We start from the raw sequence: 22,496 nt of genomic DNA on the forward strand, positions 1-22,496 counted from the left end.
ATTTCTCCCTAGAAAAGGATAACATTTTCTAATTGTGCAAACATTTTATGAAAGTATCATCTGACTCTGTATTTTGACAGCTGCTTTGCATTAATAAATGGAGCCCAGGAAAGGCTCTTCATAGGACATGTTCCTTTTTTTTCTAGTCAAGAGGTGTTACTCATTATTTTGGAATTATTCAAATTTAAGAAAGTAATAAAGGATCTCTATTCAGGGGTTCTTAATAAACTCCTAACTTCTTGTCCCTTTAAGGAAAAATACAAGGTTTTAGAGGAAAAAGAAAAAAAAATATTTTAGACTATGAGTTCCTTGTTTTGGGAATCAGTACTGTTCAGCACAGTACCATACAAACTTTGCATTTTGATGGCATTTAGTAGGTGCTCAGGAAGTGTCTACTGAGTTGAACAGGTTTGGGAAGAGGCAGGAAACTATTATCCTCATTATACAGATGGGGAAACCAAGGCCCAAATAACTCGTAGGTGCATTTATATTGTGCTTTGTACTTTGCCAAGGGCTCTCACCCAAGTTTTACTCATTTAAAAGCTGGTGCTCATCACTATTATATGTAAAGTAGGAAGAGAAAAGAACAATGATGTGTTTGACACATAGTGAACTAGTCACTGCTAGACTTCCTATATATGAGGAGCCGGTCTTTACTGCTACAGGAATTCTAAAACCTAATGATTAAAAAAAATTCAGGTCTGGGACAAAAATAACCTTCTGGGAAAGAAGGTTACTTTTCTATGGACCAAAAAAAAAAAAAAAAAAAGAAAGAAACACTATGGCAATCTTTGGACTAAAAAAATTCCTATCATATACACAAAAAGGTTCCCGTATGCTATTGGTGGTATTGTAAATTGGTCCTGTTTTTATGAAGGAGAATTTATGAATATCCATCAAAATAAAAATAAGTGTAACTTGGACCTAGCTTTGACCTAGCAATTTACTTTTATGAATGTATTCACACTACAGATATACTGGCACAAGAGTGTAGAAATATATGAAGGAAAGGTTTTAATGAATACAAAAACGTTCCCTGCGAGATTGTCAGTAACAGAAAAAACTTAAAATGCTTAAGTGTTTATCAATAAATTGCTGGCTATGGCTACACAACTTATGGGTTATCTGGGTTGTGATATTTTATGAAGACATCTGAAATATAATATTAATCTATGTACTGACATGAAAAGATGGCCAGAACATAACAAGTCAAAGGTGAGTTGCTTAACAGTATGCTTTCCTATGAGTAAGAATACTCACCAAAGTATTAGTGATGGCTGTCTCTATAAAATGAAATGGGCTATTTTTTATTTTATTCACTTCTATAATACTTGATTTTTTATTGAAAACAGATTAGTTTTCAAATTCGAAAATTAGGAAGAAGCTGTTTAGTTCTGGTCACACAAGAACTGGTTTTTTTTTTGTTTGTTTGTTAAAGTTAAAAGTAAGTGGAATCCAGAAAATGGCTAGCTGTTCTTCTACAGTACCATAGTGCCTAGCACAGTGCTTGTCATACTGTTGGAGCTCTATAAATATTCTTAAGAAATAAGTGAGTAAGGATGGCTAACCGTGGTCACTCTTTAGTAAAGACTCAATTTTTATGGAGGGACATAAGAACAGCCAAATTTTCTAACCCTAAAAACCCATTAAAACCCACTGGTCAATGGAGAAGAGTTTATGATGGCTACAACAATAGGGTTGATTTATGTTAAAGAAAGACCAACTACTCACCAAAAAACGATCTGAGGGTTTGTATTGGGAAAGGAGTCTTACTGAGCTCTTGTCATATGCTTCTTTGAGCATCTCTTAAGGGCACTGACCTGTTGGTTTAGAGGTCATGGAAGCATAAAGAGGAGGGAATCTCAGAGAGTGCACAACTGGTCCAGCCAATTCAGACAGGGAGCCTTAACATCAATGCTCTCATTGTAAGGAATTCAGATGGACTGAACCTGCTGCGACAGTGCTTCCATTTTCTCCTGGGGAATTCTTTCCCTATCAACTTAACTAACAAAAAGTTCCTCATGGCACTGAGCTAGAATCTGCCTCTTTATAAAACTGACCCACAAACAATAAATCTAGGCAGTTCTGCACAGTGGACTAGAGAACAGGCTCAGGAATCAAATACCTTCCTTGGACCTTGGCTTCTGCAGGTAGGTGGCGTGTGACCCTTAGGCAAACTTCTCTAAAGTTGTTTTCTCTTTTCATAATGGGGACAGATTACAGTTCCTACCTCATGGAGTGGTTTTAAGATCATGAAATGATACATGCAAACTGCTCATCACAATGTATGGCACAAAATGCTCAATTAATAGTTGTTACAATTGTTATAGGCCTTTGTCATAGGTATTTGACAGAAACAGGTGGGAAAGTGGTACAAAATAGCACTTAAAAAGATGTCAGTGGGTCACATGCCTGAAGACATTGATCAAGTGACTCAAGCATTTCCTCTGTGTTTTTCTCACTGGAAATAAACCAGAAAACACTCCTAAGTAGGGGAGGGAAATGTCATATCATTAATCTGACAACAACAAAAAGTTGTTACTTTCACAATTAGAGACACTAACTTATAAAAATAGTGACTTCAGGTGTTTGCGAATCCACTCATCTCTGGAAGATGCGAGAAAACAGCTCCCTCTTGGGCTTCTCTCAAAACTTGTCTCCCTGAAGCTTCCTAGCATTCAAAAGGCTGTCAGGTGAAACCCAAATCTTCTCTAGCCATTCTGAAACTTTTCTCAAGGATAATGGCTACCTATCAGTCTGGATTTGATTTTATATTATTATTCAAGACATAAATCATTAATCCTAAATGTATTCAGGAATGTATGGGTGTGCACAATGTATGTATATGGTCACCATATGTATCTGCATTATAAACCATACGAAATTCAGTAGACTAGGAGACTTAGGATCTAGGCCTAATCTTGACCCAGCCACTAATTCACTGTCAGTAATGTTTTACTCATATGTAAAATGGTTACAATGAATGGTTCTTACACTATGATCTGAGGAACTCTTGGTTAGCATAGCAGTGCCAGGGCAAGTTTGCTTGGGCTCCAGGCCTCCACCTTGTTTCAAGCAGAGCAGCAATATTTAAAAAGATGCCTCTCCTCTCATTAACTCTCCTCAGATGATCCCTCTGATGAGAACAACCTAAGTAGGGCAAACTACTCCCTTCACTTTAAAAAAATAGGAGTTGCTGAAAGAAATCTTTTGAAACAACATCACAAAGCAGTGCCCCTACCTGGTGTGGGTTTGAAGAAGGGGGAAGTGTTTATAGGAGACGAATAGTGGGGTTACGGAGGGGTGGTGTTTGACTGAGAGGTGCCTTCTGGATCTCTGTGGAATGCACAGCTGTGGAGCCAGCTGCATCAACAGAATCATGGTGCCCTGCATGGTGGGCTGTGACCTCCCTCTGTGGGGACAGTGGGGTGTGGGGGAAAGGGGACTAGACATGGAATCAGAAGATATAGGTGTGAGTCTCAGTCTCAGGACAGGGCGCTTCATCTCTATGACCTGTTATGTCCCTCCTAAAAAACAGGAATTAAAATATCTACTACATCAGCCTAACGGGCTTATTGTACAGTGTAAATACAATGAAGTCTGAAAAGCATTTTGTAAATTAGAAAGTCCCATAAATATGTAAGCTGTATTCATCATCCCATCAGAAAGATGTCTAACTGTGATCCTAAAACTCTAGAAAGCTTGCTGAGATCACTTTCCTAGGTATGAATATAAAAGGGGGTAAATGATCAAATAAATGAAGCATTTCACTATGTTCATATAATTTCAACATGTCTTAATTATAAAAACCATCATCTCTAATATGCTACGAAGAACTTCATATAAGATTACAAAGATCTAATTATATATGGAAAATGTATAATATTATAAAATCTAATTATATGTGATTTCAAAAAATGTGGCTAGATTATTCTTAAGAACTACTGCAGTGGCAATTGGTCTTTTAAATGTATACAGTAATATCAAAAAGTTTTACAAAAATACCCTAAGTACAGAGTCTCTACTTTACACTTGAAGAAGTAGTGCATGCTTTACCCCTGTTTCACATCGTTGCAGCTCAGAGTTGGCTGTTACACGTCTCTGCTCAAGTCATCTGTGGGGACGGAGATGCCAGAAGACCACAAAGCTCCACTTCTACAGAAAACTATCAGCTTTTCTGGTCGGGATGTTCTCTAGAGCAATCCTCTTCATTTTCTTCTGAGCAAGACAGATTCAGGACACTCATCACAGGATGGGTCCAGGATGTGGTTTGTGTGACGTGGCTTGAAAAGAACAAGGAATGCAGTTAGAATCTGAGGGACTGTCTTACCACTCGTCCTTGCAAGTACTGATTCTGATGGCACTGCTTCCACCTACTGTAGTCCCTGCGATACAAAGCAGTGAGAACTGGATGCAATAGTTATTAATAAGTCTTAGACATGTTTTAAAGCTCAATGAAAACCATTTCTTTCTTTTTTCTTTGATAAAAAGGAATGCAGACAAACGTTTCATCTTTGACTCCTCTCTTTTATGGACCTGACATTCAGTCAGTTGGCAAGTCCTATGATTGTCTAGCTGTAACATCTCTGGAGTCTGTTTCTTTCTGTTCTTTTTCAATGTAATTGCCTGGGTCACTGAAATAGCTTCTCTCCCTGCCTCTGTTTTAGTTCTTTCCTAATTCATTCTCCACTCCGGCCAAGAGAACTTTCCAAATGACAAATCATATACTGTTACCCACTTGCTAAAAATTCAGTGCCAACCAATGCCTTCTGGATGAAATACATACCTTAGTTTTTAACCTGCCTCAACAGTATCTTCTTCTCTGCCACAAGACATCTCTACTCAAGGAGGAGTCCCTGAGGAGTTAACTCATGCTAATTCTAAAAAAACCACTTCTTCAAGATTCCTCCAATTTGTGCCCATGGTCTTATCTCTTATTATACCGCATTACAAATGCCTGCTTATTTTTAGTCCTTCTTACTACATATGAAGCTCCTTAAGGGGAGGAATTGTGTTTCTTATCTATCAAGTTATGGTGCCTGATACGTTCTCAGAACAAATGACTACCTTGAAAGGTGTTTCAGAGAAAGAACACAAGCAAAGATGAGGAAGAAAGTACAAAATATACTGGGCATGTCTAGGGAGTGGCAAAACAACATCACAAAAGCATGCTCCTACCTGGGGGATGGTATTTCTCATACCTAGTGTCCTACTCCCAGTGTTCAGCTGGGTGAATCTCCTAAATTTACCACCACCTGCCTAGCTCCTGAGTGCTAGACAGAGCTTCTGGAATTATGATGAAGAGTTGTTTTTTCTCCTTAGATATTCTTTTTAACTCTGGTTTACTCCACTTCCCTCATCAATCCTGGATCAGTAACCCTACCCAAACTCACTCTCAGAAGCAGCATCATTTCTCAGCTTAAGTGCATCTGAAGGCCGGCAGTTACCATGATTGTGGATCTGAAAGTACCTTCTGCATTAAGTAACATTTTCCAAAGTATGTTCCCAAGAGTTTTAAATAAATGTTATGTGAAGAATAGCCAGGCACAGTGGCTCATGCCAGTAGTCCTAGCTATTCAGAGGTTGAGGTGGGAGGATTGCTTGAGCCTAGGAGTTCGAGGCTGCAGTGAGCTATAATTGTGCCATTGCACTCCAACCTGGGTGACAGAGCAAGACCCTGTCTCAAAAACAAGCAACAACAAAAACAACAACAAAAAACGGAAATAAATGTTGTGTGAAGAATAGAATTTTATGGTCAAATAAGTTGGACATAGTTAATAGGGGCTATTCAGAGGCTGAGGTGGGAGGATTGCTTGAGCCTAGGAGTTCGAGGCTGCAGTGAGCTACAATTGTGCCATTGCACTCCAACCTGGGTGACAGAGCAAGACCCTGTCTCAAAAACAAGCAACAACAAAAACAACAACAAAAAACGGAAATAAATGTTGTGTGAAGAATAGAATTTTATGGTCAAATAAGTTGGACATAGTTAATAGGGTTCTTTACTACAGGATTTCCCAGAGCCTTTAATGTGCTTGTGTGCTCTATGTGTCTCCAAGACTGCCACATTAACAAAACCAACATATTCCTGTTAAAATATGCAGGACTAGTATTCCATAGGACACAGTTTGGTAACTATCACAAAGTATGCATTTACTTTACTGGCTACTGATTACAACAATGAAAATGTTGTAATGGTCAGTTCCGCTGTCATTACTGGTTTGGTTTAGTTTGCTTTAAGTCTTACACTCTAAGTTTTGTTCATATTCTCCCTACACACATTGTTCAGCTTCTCTGTTTAAATATTAAAAATGTATCTGTTCATAGAAGAAGATTACTGGTGGTTTCTGGATGGGGTAAAAGAGTTCAAGTTGTTTAAGAATTAAGGTGAGAGTGACAAGGCCTAGACATCTTCATAGTTTCAAAAGCTCAGAGTGTGGCTGAGTGGTACAAAGAATCATTATTCTCTTGACAATAATTCATATTACTAATATTTATTTAAAATGGTTTAATGAAATTTTTTATTATGGAGACCAAATTTACTAAAGCATGTGATTTGACACATATTGAAATAAAGGTTAACTTTATTTCAAGGTCTTTATAAAGCTGGAAAGCTGCCTACCTTGAAAGTGGTTTTAAAGAAATACTAATGAGTATAACAAAAGAGGACTGGAATGCCACTGGAAGGTGAAATGAGGACATCGTCCTGTACAAAGTACATGTTTAAAAAACTAAAGGAAAGAAGTTTGAGGAGACAGCTTTGATTATTTTAAAATCTTGGCATGTATATTTTAATGTTTATCAGTGTATTTATAATATATTAGTCCAAAGAAGAGACCATAATTTTATTTTAAATCCTCCTACCTCTTTAATGTTTCATAATTAGAGAAGATGGGAGGGAAAAAAAGCAGGAACAAATTATCTCAGAGATAAGTTTAGGTGCATGCTTGCTATTTGAATTTTTATAAATAATATTCTCATGCTTGAAGTATTATAACTGCCCACATATGAACATTCATTAAATTACTAGCTTAAAATAACCAAAAGTAAAATTTCTAAGAAAAAAATGTAGTTATACTACAATGAGCAATGAATATTATAAAGTTTTACCAGAAAGTCATCCATGCCAGTAACCTTCATAAAGCACTTTTTAATCAACAAATCAACATGTGATCTTACTCCAAATATAAAAGTAATGTCATAAAATTTGACTAATCACACCTAAGCATCAAACATACAATTACAACAGTTGCTCGCTAGAAAAAAATAAAACTGAAGCAACAGAGAGATGTGTGCTGTGCTTTAAGTACATATGACAGACCTGTGTCTCTGTCAAAAACACCCAGAACCAATGGGACTCGGTGCTTCTGAAATGCTAGTAACATTTGAGTATGGAAAATGTCTGGCAGAGAGTACATATTCAATAAAAAACATGACTAATTTTATTGATAATTAGGGCTTACTGGTTCTTGTAAGAAAAATTTGGATTTCTTCCTATGATTCTGGAATGGGACCATTTGTGTGTATACCATTCAATTTATGTCCTAGTGAGCACTGTGGCTAAAGAGCTTTGACATAATCGCTATGATGAGATAATCCCAGATTTACTAGCTTGAAGAACATTCTAGCATTAGAAGTAGTTCCTCCCTGATTTGTGTGCTTGGTAATTCAGCTGATAATTCAGCTGATAAATCAGCCTTGTTGATTCTGTTTAATTAATAAAGACCCCATGGTTCTTAAAGAGAGATGATGCTACTTAGTATAAAAAATTTAGAGGTCTGGGAAATAAATGAAGCTGACTATAAAACATGAAAATCTTCCATTTGAACATACAGTACCTCTGGCAAATGTTCCTGCAGAGACAGTACATCTGACCTGATTTGGAGAGCAATCAACAGCAGCTCAGATATATTTGAAAATCTAAAAAGCATAACTACTATTTGCCACTGAATGGTTGCCAAACCTTTTGTTGGAAAACAATAATATTCGATCTGGGAAGATGATAGCATTGTGTGCTTTAAAAAATATTAGTAAATTGAAAGACATATTTTAGAGTTTATTAAAAAAATAAGAGAACATGCTTTATTTTATTGGCAAAGAAATGTAAGTGAATTATTTAAATCTCATTATAATTACCCTCCTTATGTTTCTTACCTCTTAGCTAAAGGAGCAAAATACTTTCTTTCAAAAAAGAAAGCAAAATGCTTTCTTTCAAAATAAAAATTTGGGGCAGTCTGTTAAACAAAAAGTGGTTCAGAGACAAAAAGTGCATTAGTTTTATAGAAATTCATTCTTATAAATGTCTATCCTGATTAAAGAGGTTCTTTTGTTACTCTTCTATTGTAGATAGCACTATTTATATATTATTGTGAATTTAGCAAGACTTGAACATACTATTTTATCATATTTAAGATAAAGCTGCAGAATAATGAACCAAAAATAATTAACTTCCAATGTCATTTTTTTTCTGAAGAGAATTCATATCAACCAGAAAGCAAAGACAAATACATACTAACACAATCTGTTTCAGGCACCAGTAACTTTGAATCACTGGAAGATTGTACAACTGGCTATAAACAGCAAAGAGTAATGAAAATAAAAAAATTATACTTCAAGAATAATCCCAATTGAAAATAAATTACAAGATAAAAAAACAAGGTGAATCACATCGATAAAATTATTAAAAAGCAACAGAACTATGATAGGGCAGCATGTAATCTTGCCACAAACACTGGTTATGAGAATAAATACTGACTAGTAATGGTAGTATCCATTCCAAATATTTAGGAGAAAATTATAGGTATGTTTGTTCCTATTGATATATACAAGGAGCCCTTTCTTTATAATTTTGGAAATATGCCCCTAAAATCAAGATGAATAATTCTCATTAATGAACTTTGTAAATATCACAGAACACTTTCAGCATTTTGTTATTAGGCATTTGGAAATCCACTGAGACTCTGATCAAATACTAGCAGGATCTCATCCAAATCTTTACAGTCTTGAGGGCAAATTTTATTTTTATTAAGAGGTAAACATTGAAAAGAAAATTCCTGAGGAAAATATGAAAAATAATTATATTTTTGCAAATCATATATATAGGTCTGGATGGCTGTTGACTGTTGTATAGAGTTAAAACATGCCAGGTCCAAAGTTGATAGAATTAATTTTTCAAAGAAAGAGACAATTCTATAATTACAGATTGTAGTACTGGGTAACTTAAAAATTGATGCTGTTTTTGATAATGACAGGATAAAAAATACAGAAAAAACCAAAGAACATGTCCTATTGAAATCATTGACACCTCTACAGTGAACTATTAGATACTAATAAACAATTATATAGGACTGCATAGTTGGTATATTTGTACTTTCTCATATTCCCCTCGGCAGTGTCCACCAAAAACTTATGTCCTCTGTTCCATACCAAAGAATTGTTACCAGGAGGCAGCAGTCTAGGCAGAGACTATATTTCTCAGCTCTCCTTACTTCTTTATGTGAGCATGTAGGTAAGTTTCTGCCAATGAAAGTTGACAGAATTAATGTTTATTTTTTGCAGCTCAGAGGTTTTTAAGAAGCTGAAATGGCTTCTCTACTCTCACTCACCATCAACTAACTGAATGCAGAGGACTTCGAGGCCCTAGGAATGGCAGAGCCATGAGATAGAAGGAGGCTGGATCTTAAAAACACCACTTGAAGAAAACCACATCCATCAACCAGGAATCCCTGCACTGACTTGTGAGAGCATTAAGTCACTGAAAACAGACAATTTACTATTACTGTTGTTGTTACTCTAAATCACTGTCAAGCAAGAAGAGAGTATTTCAAGAGGAAGCCATGACTATTACTTTCCTGGTAAATGTACAACTTTTATAAAACCAAAACGTTTGTCTTTATAAAATATGAAAAATAATGAATAACTATATATTCATGCTACTTTAAATATATCAATAATCCCTCTGTCAGAATATAAATTATTGGATAATAAATTTAATAGAAACAAGTTCCCAAGACCATTGTCAAAGTTTCCAAATTAAATTTCCACTGTGAGTAGAGGTGCATGAACTATAGAAGCTGCTTTAATATTTAATGTTCTTATTAAAATAGTAAGCATTATAATACAAGTCATCTAGGCTTTTGATTAATAAACATCTGACTAAATGTATTTTTCTGAATTACTAAATTGAAAACCTTAACTAATTATTTAAAACATATAACTTCAGCTAATTTTACATTGATTCTTACATTTTTCTAGCAAAGTTGACCTGACTATACTAAAAATATAAAAATAAGTATGTGTATATAGTATGTTACAGAAGAATTTGTAAAATCACAAAGCTGGAAGGGATTTTGAGAGTTTTTTTATGATACCATCTCTAAAGTTGAGATATTTTGTCAGTATTATTGACTCCACCATTTATAAGTGCTAAAACCACACGAGAGTGAGTGTTGACCACTATAGTTTTTTCATGAAGTTTTAAATATGGATTGTTTCAAATGGTGCCACTTTGGACTTGTGACTAAATGGACTTAACTGTCTTTTAGAAATCTTATTATATTTTAAGGTTGAGAAAAGATTATACTTATCTTTTCATTTTATATGTGAGGAGACTGCATCTGAAAGGGCCTCTTCAGCTTTACAAGATGAAAGTAATTAAAGATGTGTTGACTAATTCACTGATCATAGATTATACGGCTAAAACTATTATATCTTTTTAAAAGTACATGGCATAAAATTCATAAAAATTTGATATTTAAACTTTGAATAAAAAGTCCTTACTGAAGCCTGAGCCTGAGGCTTTGTGCCTCCCCAGTAGTCATACTTTTTATATCACATGGCAACAAATTATTTTAATACATATTCTTTTGTCCAATAGGCTGTTAGCTTCTGAAGGGCAAGAAGTGTCCTAGTCATCTTTATAGCTCCAGTTAATGCTCACAGAAAGTGAGGTCCATAAATGTTTGATGCATGGATACATTCCACTAATGTATTACTGTTGTTATACCACTGAGTAAAAATATTCAAAAGTGGTACACAAGTTTATTTATATCTGAGGATAAGATAAAACAATCTTCAGATGTGAAAGCCCAGTGGATTGCTCTAAGTGATTCAGAAATACGCATATAGAATTTGAGCATAATCAAGGCAAAAGGTTTCTTTAAATATTCCAAAGGCCACCAAATAACCAGTGCTACTAGTCTTCCTCATAAATATTCTCATATCCAATAACTTGCAAAGGTCTACTCATACATTTGGTGGTAGGTAAGAACTGAATCACTATGATAACTCAAACAAATATGACTAGTTTATTTTCTATATAGCTGGAGCTATATGTAAACTTACTCAAATTTCCGGCTTGAAGTTATAGTTTTCACATTAAACAATTACTATTGTTAGCTAAATAAATCTTGTTTACTTACTAGAGTATATAATGTTACCACAGATAAAAAAACATGGTAAGTGACCCGGCTAATAGCTTACCCTACCCTTTATTCCCTATTCCTTACTGGGGTAATTTTACCACACTGGAATTTTCAGCCTCAAAATGCAGCTAAAGCTATGTTTCTAAGCACCAGATGCCCAACAGAAGGATGGAAATTTTCACAGAAGTACCTGGTTAATACTGATGCTGAGTAACAAAGTGCAGGTGTGATCCAAGAAGACCTCAGGCCTCCTTAATATTATGATCATTCATTTGACACAGATATTCAAGTATGTGGCTGCTTACATCAAGTAATCACTTTGGACTTCTTAATATTCTTTGATACCAATTTCCCAATTTGCTCTTCATACAAATCTCATGAGCATTATTTTTCTCTACACATTTTTACAATTGATGAAATGGAGGCTCAGAGAGTTTAAATGTTGTGTCCAAGGTCATATGGTAGCAGAGCTAGGACTCACATGCACTGGTTCTTTTCTATAGACTATGCAGATCTGGTCTGAAATTCCACCTTGATCATATACTAACTGGATTATCTGTACGTCTCTGAGAAAGCTACTTAAATTCTGAGTCTCAGCTTCCTAATCTATAAAACATATAATACCTGTCTCAATGGTTTTAGTGATAGATGTATAGATCTCCCAGTTCCATGTCTGAAACATTCTGGGTACACCATAATCATTACCCTTTCACCTCTACCTCTAAGTCCCTGGATTAGTTTTCTACTATGGTAACACACTATCATAAATTTAGTGGCTTAAAACAACACAAATTTACTATCTTACAGTTCTGTAGTTCACAAGCCCCACATGGGTCTTATTGGGCTAAAAACAAAGTATCGGCAGGCAGGCAGGCAATGCTACGTTCCTTCCTGGAGGAGGTTCTAGGGGAGAATCTGTTTCTTTGCTCTTCCAAGTCACCCACACTCCTTGGCTCATGGCTCCCAACTTCAAAGCCAGCAACACAGCATGGCTTGGATTCTGCTTCCATTGTCACATCTCCTTCTGCCTTTCTTCTTCTGCTTCCCTTGTCCACTGTTTAAGGGCCCTTGTTATGAGATGGGATCCACTGGATGATGCCAAAACAATTCCTATTTTAAGGTCAGTTGATTAGCAACCTTAATTCTCCTGCAACCTTAATTCTCCCCTTCACCATGTAACTGAATATACTCGGGGGTGCTGGGGTACGGACATTGCTAGAGGACACTATTCTGCCTACCACACTCCTCCTTCCCTCAGTTGCTTCTTCCACAAAGACGAGGCCTAAGGGAAAAGGCAGTGATTGGGATTCTTGCAATCTGCCTAAATCTTGGAAAATGTGGAGAATGAAAAGTTATATATACATATGTATGAATTATAATGGAGATAATCTACTGAATGAAGAAAATAGATGCTAGAGACCTCATGGAAAGTAATTTAAAAGAGAATCAACTCTATGGACTGAACTATGCCTCTCCTCAAATTCATATGTTGAAGTGCTAATCCCTAATGTGGCTGTATGAGGGGAGACCCAAAAGAAATTGGAATTTATTTTAAAAATTTGTGTTATTTATTCTTCCATGTTTGAATTTCAGTCACCTTCAAAGTACTTTCCATTTGATGCAATATACCTGTTGAGATGCCTTTTCCACTGCTCAAAACAGTTTTTGAAGTTGTCAGTTTTGATGACTTTTAGTACTTCTGCCATTTTTTGGTTTCACCTCTTCCACATCAGGAAAATGTTTCCCTTTGAGGACTTTTTTCATCTGGGGAAACAACAAAAAGTCACCCAGGGCAAGGTCAGGTGAATAGGGAGGGTAGAGCATGGAGATCATGCCATTTTTTGGTCAAAAACTGCTGAACACTCAGCATAATGTGGGCAGGTGTGCTTATAGATCACTTATGAAATGGGCAAACACACTGAAAGAATCTCCCCTCAAAAATTCACTGAAGCCAAATGCAACCTCTCACAACACTAGCTGGTATACCGATGCTGATGGGTTCCTGGAACACTTACCTGGCGTGGGAAATCTGTACTACAAGGGGCCCACCCTCCAAAAAATAATTCAATTTTGGGGATCCCCTGGTATGTGGATATTACCTCTGGGTAGGTAATTAGGATTAGGTAAGGCCATGGTTGGGGGGGCAGGACACTAATCTTACACAACCTTGGAAGAAGAAGAAACATCAGAGGCAACACTTTCTGCACGTGTGCACACAAAGAAGAAGGCATGTGAGGACACAGCAAAAAGGTAGCCATCTAGAAGCTAGGATGAAAGACCTCACCAGAAACCGACTTTGATGGCACCTTGATCTTGGATTTCTAGCCTCTAGACTGTAAAAAAATAGATTTCTATTGTTTAAGCCATCCAGTCCATGGTGTTTTGTTATGACATCCTTAGCAGACTAATACAGTAACCAAATTTGTAAGGAAAAGTGTTTGACAGAAAAGCATTTGTTAATATCCCTAAATAAAGGGTCCTGGAGGCAGAGCGCATTCTACATCCAGCTAAATAAAGTATAACTCCAGAAGGGTGATGAGTTTCCAAAGCGCCTTCTGCAATCCCAGAAGATTTTCTTTTAAGATCCCAGTGAAATAGTGAAACACATGCTTAATGCCTATGTTGTACCTGTCATTGGTTAAATGGGGGAAGAAGTTTGACGCTGGATGTTTAGATCTGGATGTTTTATTCATTTCAGTGGGCTTTGCCATTCTGAATAACCCAAGCCAGCTGGCTGGCCTTTCCTTTAAATGACAACTTCTCACACAGCTCTTCATATTCCTGCACCTCTTTGTAGGTATTTATAGAACATCCCAAGAAAGCTGTCTCAGGCTCATGATCAATGCAACCTCTCTGCTCCTATCACAGGGTTTTTGACTGGTCAGAAAGTGGCAGAAGTGTAGGTTTTGGCTACTAGTTTCTATTTGCAGCTGTGCAAATGTTGTCATTTAAAAACCTACTGGCAAATAGCAATAGTATAAAATAAGGGAAGGGAGGGGGGACTACCATCTGTTAAGTGCTCACCATGTACTAGGTACTTTGCCAGGGGTTTTACACCCCAAATTTCATTTAACTTTCAAAACAATCTGGGGAGATAGACATTATTATCCTTGTTTTTGGATGAGAATGGGGGTACAGAGTATTAAAATAACTTACTACTACCAAGGTCACACTCAAAAGCTGTGGCATAAATATAAGAACCCAGGTTTTTCGAATTTTAAAGCCCTTCTTATTTTTTCCCCCATTAATTGCTTCCCCAGACTGTCAAAAGCAGTATTCATTTATTTGATAAATATTTATTCAGTCCCTATGAATACCAGGTTTCTTCATTACAGCCCTGTTAAAAATCAAATGTTCAGGATCCTGACACGTGTAAAAGATAGTGAGGAGCTTGCATGTGTATTTTCCTTATCTAGTCTGAAGTCTGTTGCATAGAAATTGCCCTGACACCTCATAAATGAGCCTCAGATCTATTAGTTTGTCAGTGGACACTTCCTCACTCATTGAAAATGAATCAAAGCAGCCAAATTAATGAGATCTTCAGAGGGAGGGCTCTTGACAGTACCCACTAAAGTGAAGCTAAAATAATCTGCTAAGGATTTAGCAGAAGCTAAAAGTAGTAGATTTTTATTTCCAATTCAGAAGCTATCTCTTCCTATCCATCCACCCCTCTCCAATCTCCCTGTTTTCTAGTTGCATTAGAATTACCTAAGATAGGCTATACTTGCAAAATAAAGATAGGGCCTAAGAAATAATAACTTCAAGTTCTTCTTTTCTGTGTTTTCTGGGTTTTTTTCTCTTCAATTTATAAATGAGATGACACCATGTAACTAAACCTTTTAATTAATATAGTAGACAATGATACAATTTATTCACATATTCATATATAAGTGCATATAATTCTTCCTACTTGCGAACAACCTAACTGCCTGTCCTACCCAAGGCACAGGCAATAATTTGGGGTCACTAATGAACTCTGACTGGAGAGAAATGAGAAAAACCATGCCTATTGGAAATCTGTCATGCGTTAGAGTCATAAAATCAAGGCTCTCAAAATCTGAACATCTCATAAGAAGTTTGGAGTAGAAGTGTTCTCATTTATTTTATTATTCCAACCTAATGGCTGAATTATTACTGTTTCATCATGGCAGAGTTTCATCATGGCAGAGTTCTTTGTTAGCAAGACTGAAAGATACGGCATGTCTTATATGCTACTTCTCCCCTTCCACTCATGGTAGACATCTCCTATCATCAAGGCATACATCAATGAATTCTACTCAAAACAACACCTGAGACAGCAACTGACAGAGCTGGTATGAGCTGAAATCTATTTCCCTTCTCTGCTCTAGAGAGAAACTTTTTTTTCATCCAAAAACATAGACTCATGTATATGTTGGCTGCTCGTATGTCTTCTTCTTCTTTTTTTTTTGAGTTAGAGTCTCACTCGGTTGCCCAGACTGGAGTGCAGTGGCCGCTTCCGGCCACCGCAGCCTCACCTGCTGGGCTCCGGCGATCCTTCTGCCTCAGCCTTCCAAGTAGCCGGAATTACAGGCGCGCGCTACCACGCCCGGCTGATTTTTTTGATTTATTGTAGAGATGAGGTCTCGCTGCCCAGGCGGGTCTCGAACCCGCAGGCTCAGGCAATCCACTCACCTCAGCTTTCCAAAGGCACGGGATTACAGGCTGAGCCACCGAGCCCGGCTTTCGTATGTCTTCTTTTGAGAAGTGTCTATTTATATCTTTTGCCCACTTTATAATGGAGCTGTTTGTTTTTTTTTTCACCACTCAGCCTCCCTAGTCATCAAAGAAATGCAAATTAAAATTACACCGAGATACCACCTAAACTCCAGTCAGGATGGCTATCATCAATAACTCAAAAAACAACAGATGCTGGAGAGGATGCAGTGGAAAGGGAACACTTCTACACTGTTGGTGGGAGTGTAAACTAGTGCAGCCTCTGTGGAAAACAATGTGGTGATTCCTAAAAGATCTAAAAATTGACCTTCCATATGACCCTGCAATCCCCCTACTGGGAATCTACCCGGAAGAACTCAAATCACTCTATAAAAAAGATACCCGCACACATATGTTTATCGCAGCATTGTTCACAGTAGCAAGAACATGGAACCAACCATGCTGCCCATCAAAAGAGGACTGGATAAAAAAATATGGTACATATACATGATGGAATATTATGCAGTCATAAAGAAGAACAAAATCATGAACTTCACAGCAACTTGGATGGACTTAGAGTCTATATACTGAGTGATGTTTCACAGAAACAAAGAACTGAGTATCACATGTTCTCATGCATAAGCGGGCCTTGAACAATTATCGTAATACTATAAGAAAAGGATTGGCAGTAGCAGGAAACTGCCAGGAGGGGAGCAGGGAAGCAGGATTGGCAGTAGTGGGAATCTGCCTGGGGAAGAGGGGTACACTTCATCAACAAAGTTACCTGCATGACGAACATTTGTATACTTAACCCTGAATTTTACTCCACATCTTTAAGATAAAAAAAATTAAAAGAAAAAACAAACAAGCAAAAACACAGACTCCCTGGATTTTACTGATACACATTTGCAATGTTCTAAGAGCAATACTTTCTATGTGATAAAGAATGGTATTTATTACATGAGGAACAATATCTCAGATTTTAAATATAAAGGCATATTAACCCCAATGAATGCATGAAACATCACAAGTCAAGTTTAAGAAAAAACAAGTGATTATATGTATTTGAAAAATTGTCAATAATATAATTGAATGTTCAAAGCAAATGTCTTGCATTGAAAATTTTGTACTGTTTATATAGATATATAGATTGTATTATATATTATGTCAATATATATTGTGAAACAGCATTCTGGTGGGCACCCTTCAGGATGGCTCCCAGTGATCCCCACCTTCTGGGATTCACACTCTTGTGTGATCGCCTCCTACACTGTACCAGGATCGGTCTGAGTAACCAACAGCATATGGCAGAAGGGATGGTAGATCAGTCACTTCTGAGATTGGTTATAAAAGACACTGTAGCTTTTGTCTTTGTCTTGCTCTTTCTTGTCCCTGGCTTTGGGAGAAGACAGCTGCCATATTTTGAGTAGCCCTATGTGTTCATGATATGATGAGAAGTTGAAGACTTTTGCCCACAGCCTCATGAGTAGGCTTTGAACAAACATTCCAGCCAGCCCACTGAGCCACTCTTCACTTCCTGGATGGCACATAAGAGACCCAGAGAGAGAGAGAGTGAGAGTAAGAGAGAGGGAGAGACAGAATGATCCAGTGAAGTCACTCTGGATTTTTGATGCTCTGAAACTGGGTGAGAAAATACATATTGTTTTAAGCTGCAAAATTTTGGAGAAATTTATTATGCAGAAATAGAGAATGAATACAAGTATGATCATTAATCACAGTGAATCTGAATATTTCAATAGAAAGATAAAAGAGTACAATAAAAGCAATCAGCAGCTATGTCTAATTTGTAATATTTAAATTCAGTTTTACTTACAAACTTGATAACTCTCACAGTTTTGTTATATGATATATGTACAAAGTATATGAACTTTTAAAGTGGAATCATACTAAAAGACTACCATAAATATGTAATGGTATGTAACTTCAAAGAGAAGGTAAGGAGTTGGTTGGAAAAATGGCCGAGTTAATTAGATAATTTCATTATAGCATTCTCAAGATAATGGGGATTTTACCATTAAATTTAAGAATGCTGCAACTCTCTCTAAGGAGAAAAATTTTAAAAAGTCCTAGAATGCACTGATACATATATATATATGTAATATATATATAGTAACCCTGCATATACATGCATACACACACACGCACACACACATACACACTCTCTCTCACACATGCATACACTATAAAGTACTGGTTCTAGCAATGCTAGCACTGATTTCACTTGTTTATACTGAGTAAAATGCTTTCGTCTCTTGCATCAGAGCTTAAGTAGATGACAAAGTATTAATAGATGTGCATTGGACACGTAGATTGATAGGAATATTCAATGAGGACCGTTCATCTGGACATTCTTGGAACAGCACTGACAGTTATTCCTTTGCCTGAGGCTTGGTTTCCATCAGATGTAACAATTTCATTTCTGGGAAGGCAGTGACAGGTGCCAATTTCAGGGAAGAGATTATATGAATACAGACCATCACCTCTTCCGGTGATCTGGGAGGGTGATTTCAATCACTATTCTTTTTAAGTCAAGGTGAGGAAGGCAATGACCTGAGTTCATAACTTGTTATTTATTTTCTTCAAAATATAATCCACCTGGTAAATGAACCATTCTTACCTCAAAAGCTAACACAGGCTATCCAGGATCAAGATTTTGGTTGGAGTAGAAAGAGTATAAAGATTTAAAAATCAAACCAAACCAAAACAAACCCCAAACCCAAAACTGGATAGTTCCAGAAAAGACATATAGTAGATGTTTGCTTATGTGGACTTTACGTATCTGGGGACATTACCTAACTGAATGCAGCTAAGAGACATGAAGAAACCCCACCAAAATGTTAGAATGAGAGGAGGGATTGAAGAGGACTAATCTTTGCTGAAAGTGTCTTTGGGCCAGGTGCTATGATAGGCTCTTTCTTTACATAATCAGTTTATTCATTCCAGATAGGAAACCTATTAAGTGCTAATATACTTTCCATTTTATAAATGTAGAAATTAAGTAAACGTGCTCATGGTTGTTCAGCTATTCTGTGGAGATATCAACATTTTAACTGAAGTTTCTCCAAGTCCAAAGCTCATGCTCTTTTCCCCTTATACCAGATGGCCTTGTTGTAATCAAATCCACTTGCACCAGAACTTATATGCTTGACTCACATAAGCACTCCTGCAGACCCATATTCAAGGACTATTTACAAGCGGTTCAAATTAGCCTTCTTATCTGGTGTCCTGTTCTCTTCAAATAAGAAACTCCTGGGGAAGAAAGTGGCTTGTGTAGAGGGGAAAAGATAGAAGACGAGGGGAGGGACAGGCATAGCAGCGAGAGATGACAGCTCTGTCTCTACTCTGGCTTATATAGCTTAATATCTCCTGAAGAACTTCCTGTGTTATGTATAATGATGGATGTTCGTAAGAATTTTGCTCACTGGCCTCCATATAAGGAGGTAGGGAAGTATGTAACACACATTAAAGTAAGACTTTCATCAAGAACAGTTAAACTAATAAAAGTACTTGAATGGGGTTAGGTTCTAACAACAAAACTAACTCATGCCCTGCACTCCATTCCTCCCTGAGGCTGGGTAAAGAAAACATGAGTATATTGTTAGATTTTCTTATTTTTACTCTTTGACCTTTCTAATCTCCAGGAGGTAATTACTTATTCTTAGAACTAAGTTTCCATTCTGCTAGTTAAAAACAGTTCAAGTATAGAGCTCTACCTAAATCAAGATCTGTTTAAAATGTCTTTCTTGTCACACATTAGCAAAAGGAGGTGGGGGTGGTGCAGCATGAGTATGTGTGGGGGTGGCTTTGGAGCCAGACAACCCTGTATCTGTATCTTGGCTCTGCAATTTCACTACCATGTGACCTTGATGAGTGTTGTCCCTTTAACAGTTTCTCCAACTGTAATGGTGAGACAATGATATCCACCATTGCCCTTTGGGGAACAAATTTATCTTATCATCTCTTTTTCTGTTTTCTTTATGTGTCAAGACTAAGGTCAAGGAAGAAAATTGATGGGCTTCCAAAACACACTCTTTGGGGTATATTTTCTGAGTGGAGCAAAGGGGACAAGATGAATGTAACAATCTCTCTTTATATTCCTTTCACAGGAACTGTGAATCAGATCGCAGGGCAGCCAACAGCCTTGGTGACTTTTTGGTCTCTTCTCCTTGGATGCTACTCTCCCTTGTAGTAGGAGTCCACCTCAGGCTACTGTTGCAGTCTTCAAGGAATAGGGGCTTAAGACAGCTGGGTACTAGGCAGGGAGACAAACGGACTTCCTGGATGGCCACCTCTTGCTCCCTCTTTTTTCTTTGTGGGGAATTGTGCACTTAGTATCCTCTTCTCTTAAGGCACTAGTCAGATTCTGACATTTGGTTTGGGGTTAGGATATACTGACAGACCGCTTAGCTTAGATAAAGGAGTTCCCCATAGGGTTCAGACATTTTCCAAAGGCCTCTGAATGTAAACCCCCAGTTAATAATGAATGCTAGCTTTTCTTCTTTTGATCATGCATTTTTTGGGGGTATCTTCACCACCATCATAATACCATCTTAATAAGAGCCCAGTAACACCTACTTTCCACACTGTTAAGAGGATTAAGTGATATAAACTATAGAAAAATATACCTCGCATATTTCTGGCTATTAAGCACCAACTAGTGCTCAGTAAATGCTCACTTTCCCCATCTTTTACGTTATTAGTTATAAAGTTAATATCAAAAAGAGAGAAAAACTCAGTGCAAATGTAGTATGAATGAAGTTTTTCATTTTCCTGCTATTCCTACAGTACGGTGATTCAAATCTCTCAGGAACTAAACATGATTAATCCAGTATATCAGAGAGCAAGCTTCCTTCCAGAAGAGGTATGGTTCTGAGTGAATAAATAGTGTGGTGTTAAACGTAATCTGTACTTGGAATTCCTGGGTCCCTTGCTCCAAAAGTTCCATTCTCCTTCACTTGTTATAAACAATACCTTTGCTTTATCAATCACTTTTTGCTAGAGATCATAAAAAAAAAATACATGATAAAAACACTTTTCCAGGGTTATCCCTATTTTTTCCTTAAATCTTTTCAAATATGAAGCTTTTGAATTCTCAATGTTTTCAATCATCATCTGATTTTTCAGGGTTTCTTTTCTGCCACCATGACAGTTTCTCCATATTGTAAATTAATGATTACTATCCACTGTGCATCTATTGTGTTAAAAGTTCTATGCTAGGTGCTTAACACTGAACAACTTATAAAGTAGGCAATATTCCCCTTATCTTCTGATGTGACAACTTAGGTAAAGAGAAATATAAGAATCTGTAAAGTCACAGGGCTTGAGAATCCAAAATCTAGCTACTGTTTTGTAAAAATATTTGCATATTTGAAAGAATAGCAAAGACATGTCTCCTTTTTCCTCTTCAAATGTATATTAAATATAATTTGCTAAAAGGATATAAAAAAGAGTCTCCTGGAATCTTAGGATCTATTTGGATTTCCCCTTTGTGCTCTCATTATGCCAATTTTGACATAAAAGAACTTTCAGATAACAGTGGAAGTATATCAGACAGCTTTGTCCAGGGCAAAACTAACCAGTCCAGGAGCTAAAAAATGTATTCCTGTTCAGGCATTCAAAGACAGGTCTTTATCAGCAACAGCCTAATACAGTAGTAGGATCTTGGGGTCAGAAGAGTTTGATTCTAGTTCTGGCTTAGCAATTTAGTAGCTGTGAATATTTTGGTACTTACTCAAGGGTCTTATTTTTTTTTCCATGTATAAAATAGAAAAAATCATAAAGTACACATACCTTAAAGGACTGTTCTGAGAATACACTGAGATAAGATTTGTTCATATAGTGTCCTATTTATCTCTTAAATTATTTATTGTCTGTTTTTCCTTACTATTATGTAAATTCTACACTATCAGAGAACCAGTCTATATATTTCACCACTATACCTCGAGGGCATGGAACATTGCCTGGCAAATAGAAAATGCTCAAAAAATATTTGTAGAATGAACTGTGTACATTTTAAAGCATTAAAAATGTTATTATTAGTATATCATTAAAAATTTTAAGACATGCAAACTGGATTTTTTCATTAGATATTAACTTTTCATAAATATTAATACTACCAGCCAGCAAATGAATTCAGGCATCCAACATTTAAGTTCAAATGATCATCCTGTTCCAATTTTTTGATGTTTCCCCTGAAATTATTACCAGGTTTCTTCCCCCAAATGAAGTTTGATATTAGCATTTAAATCACATGAAATGAAAATGGTGAGGCTTCATTTCTTGTTACTAATTTTTATAACCTCCAAGAAGGTTTCTCAGTTTTACTGATTATTCTGCAACTTCCAGGTTCTCTCCAGATGTGAAGAAAATTGCTTACTTGGT

At 36.7% G+C, this 22,496-nt stretch overlaps 1 protein-coding gene across 1 annotated transcript in view; it reads right to left on the reverse strand.

Annotated features, from left to right (window-relative positions):
• Positions 1-3,744: 3,744 nt before the first annotated feature.
• STXBP4 (syntaxin binding protein 4) overlaps positions 3,745-22,496 on the reverse strand; it is a 195,686-nt gene continuing 176,934 nt past the window's right edge. The window contains exon 17 of the mRNA XM_008074470.1: positions 3,745-4,283. Within this exon, the coding sequence (XP_008072661.1) occupies positions 4,169-4,283 (115 nt within the window). The 3' untranslated portion in view covers positions 3,745-4,168. The remainder of the gene's footprint in view (positions 4,284-22,496) is intronic.

The sequence above is a fragment of the Carlito syrichta genome, unplaced genomic scaffold, assembly GCF_000164805.1.
Source record: "Carlito syrichta isolate Samal-C Ts95f unplaced genomic scaffold, Tarsius_syrichta-2.0.1 Scaffold316465, whole genome shotgun sequence".
In the NCBI taxonomy this organism is placed as follows: domain Eukaryota; kingdom Metazoa; phylum Chordata; class Mammalia; order Primates; family Tarsiidae; genus Carlito; species Carlito syrichta.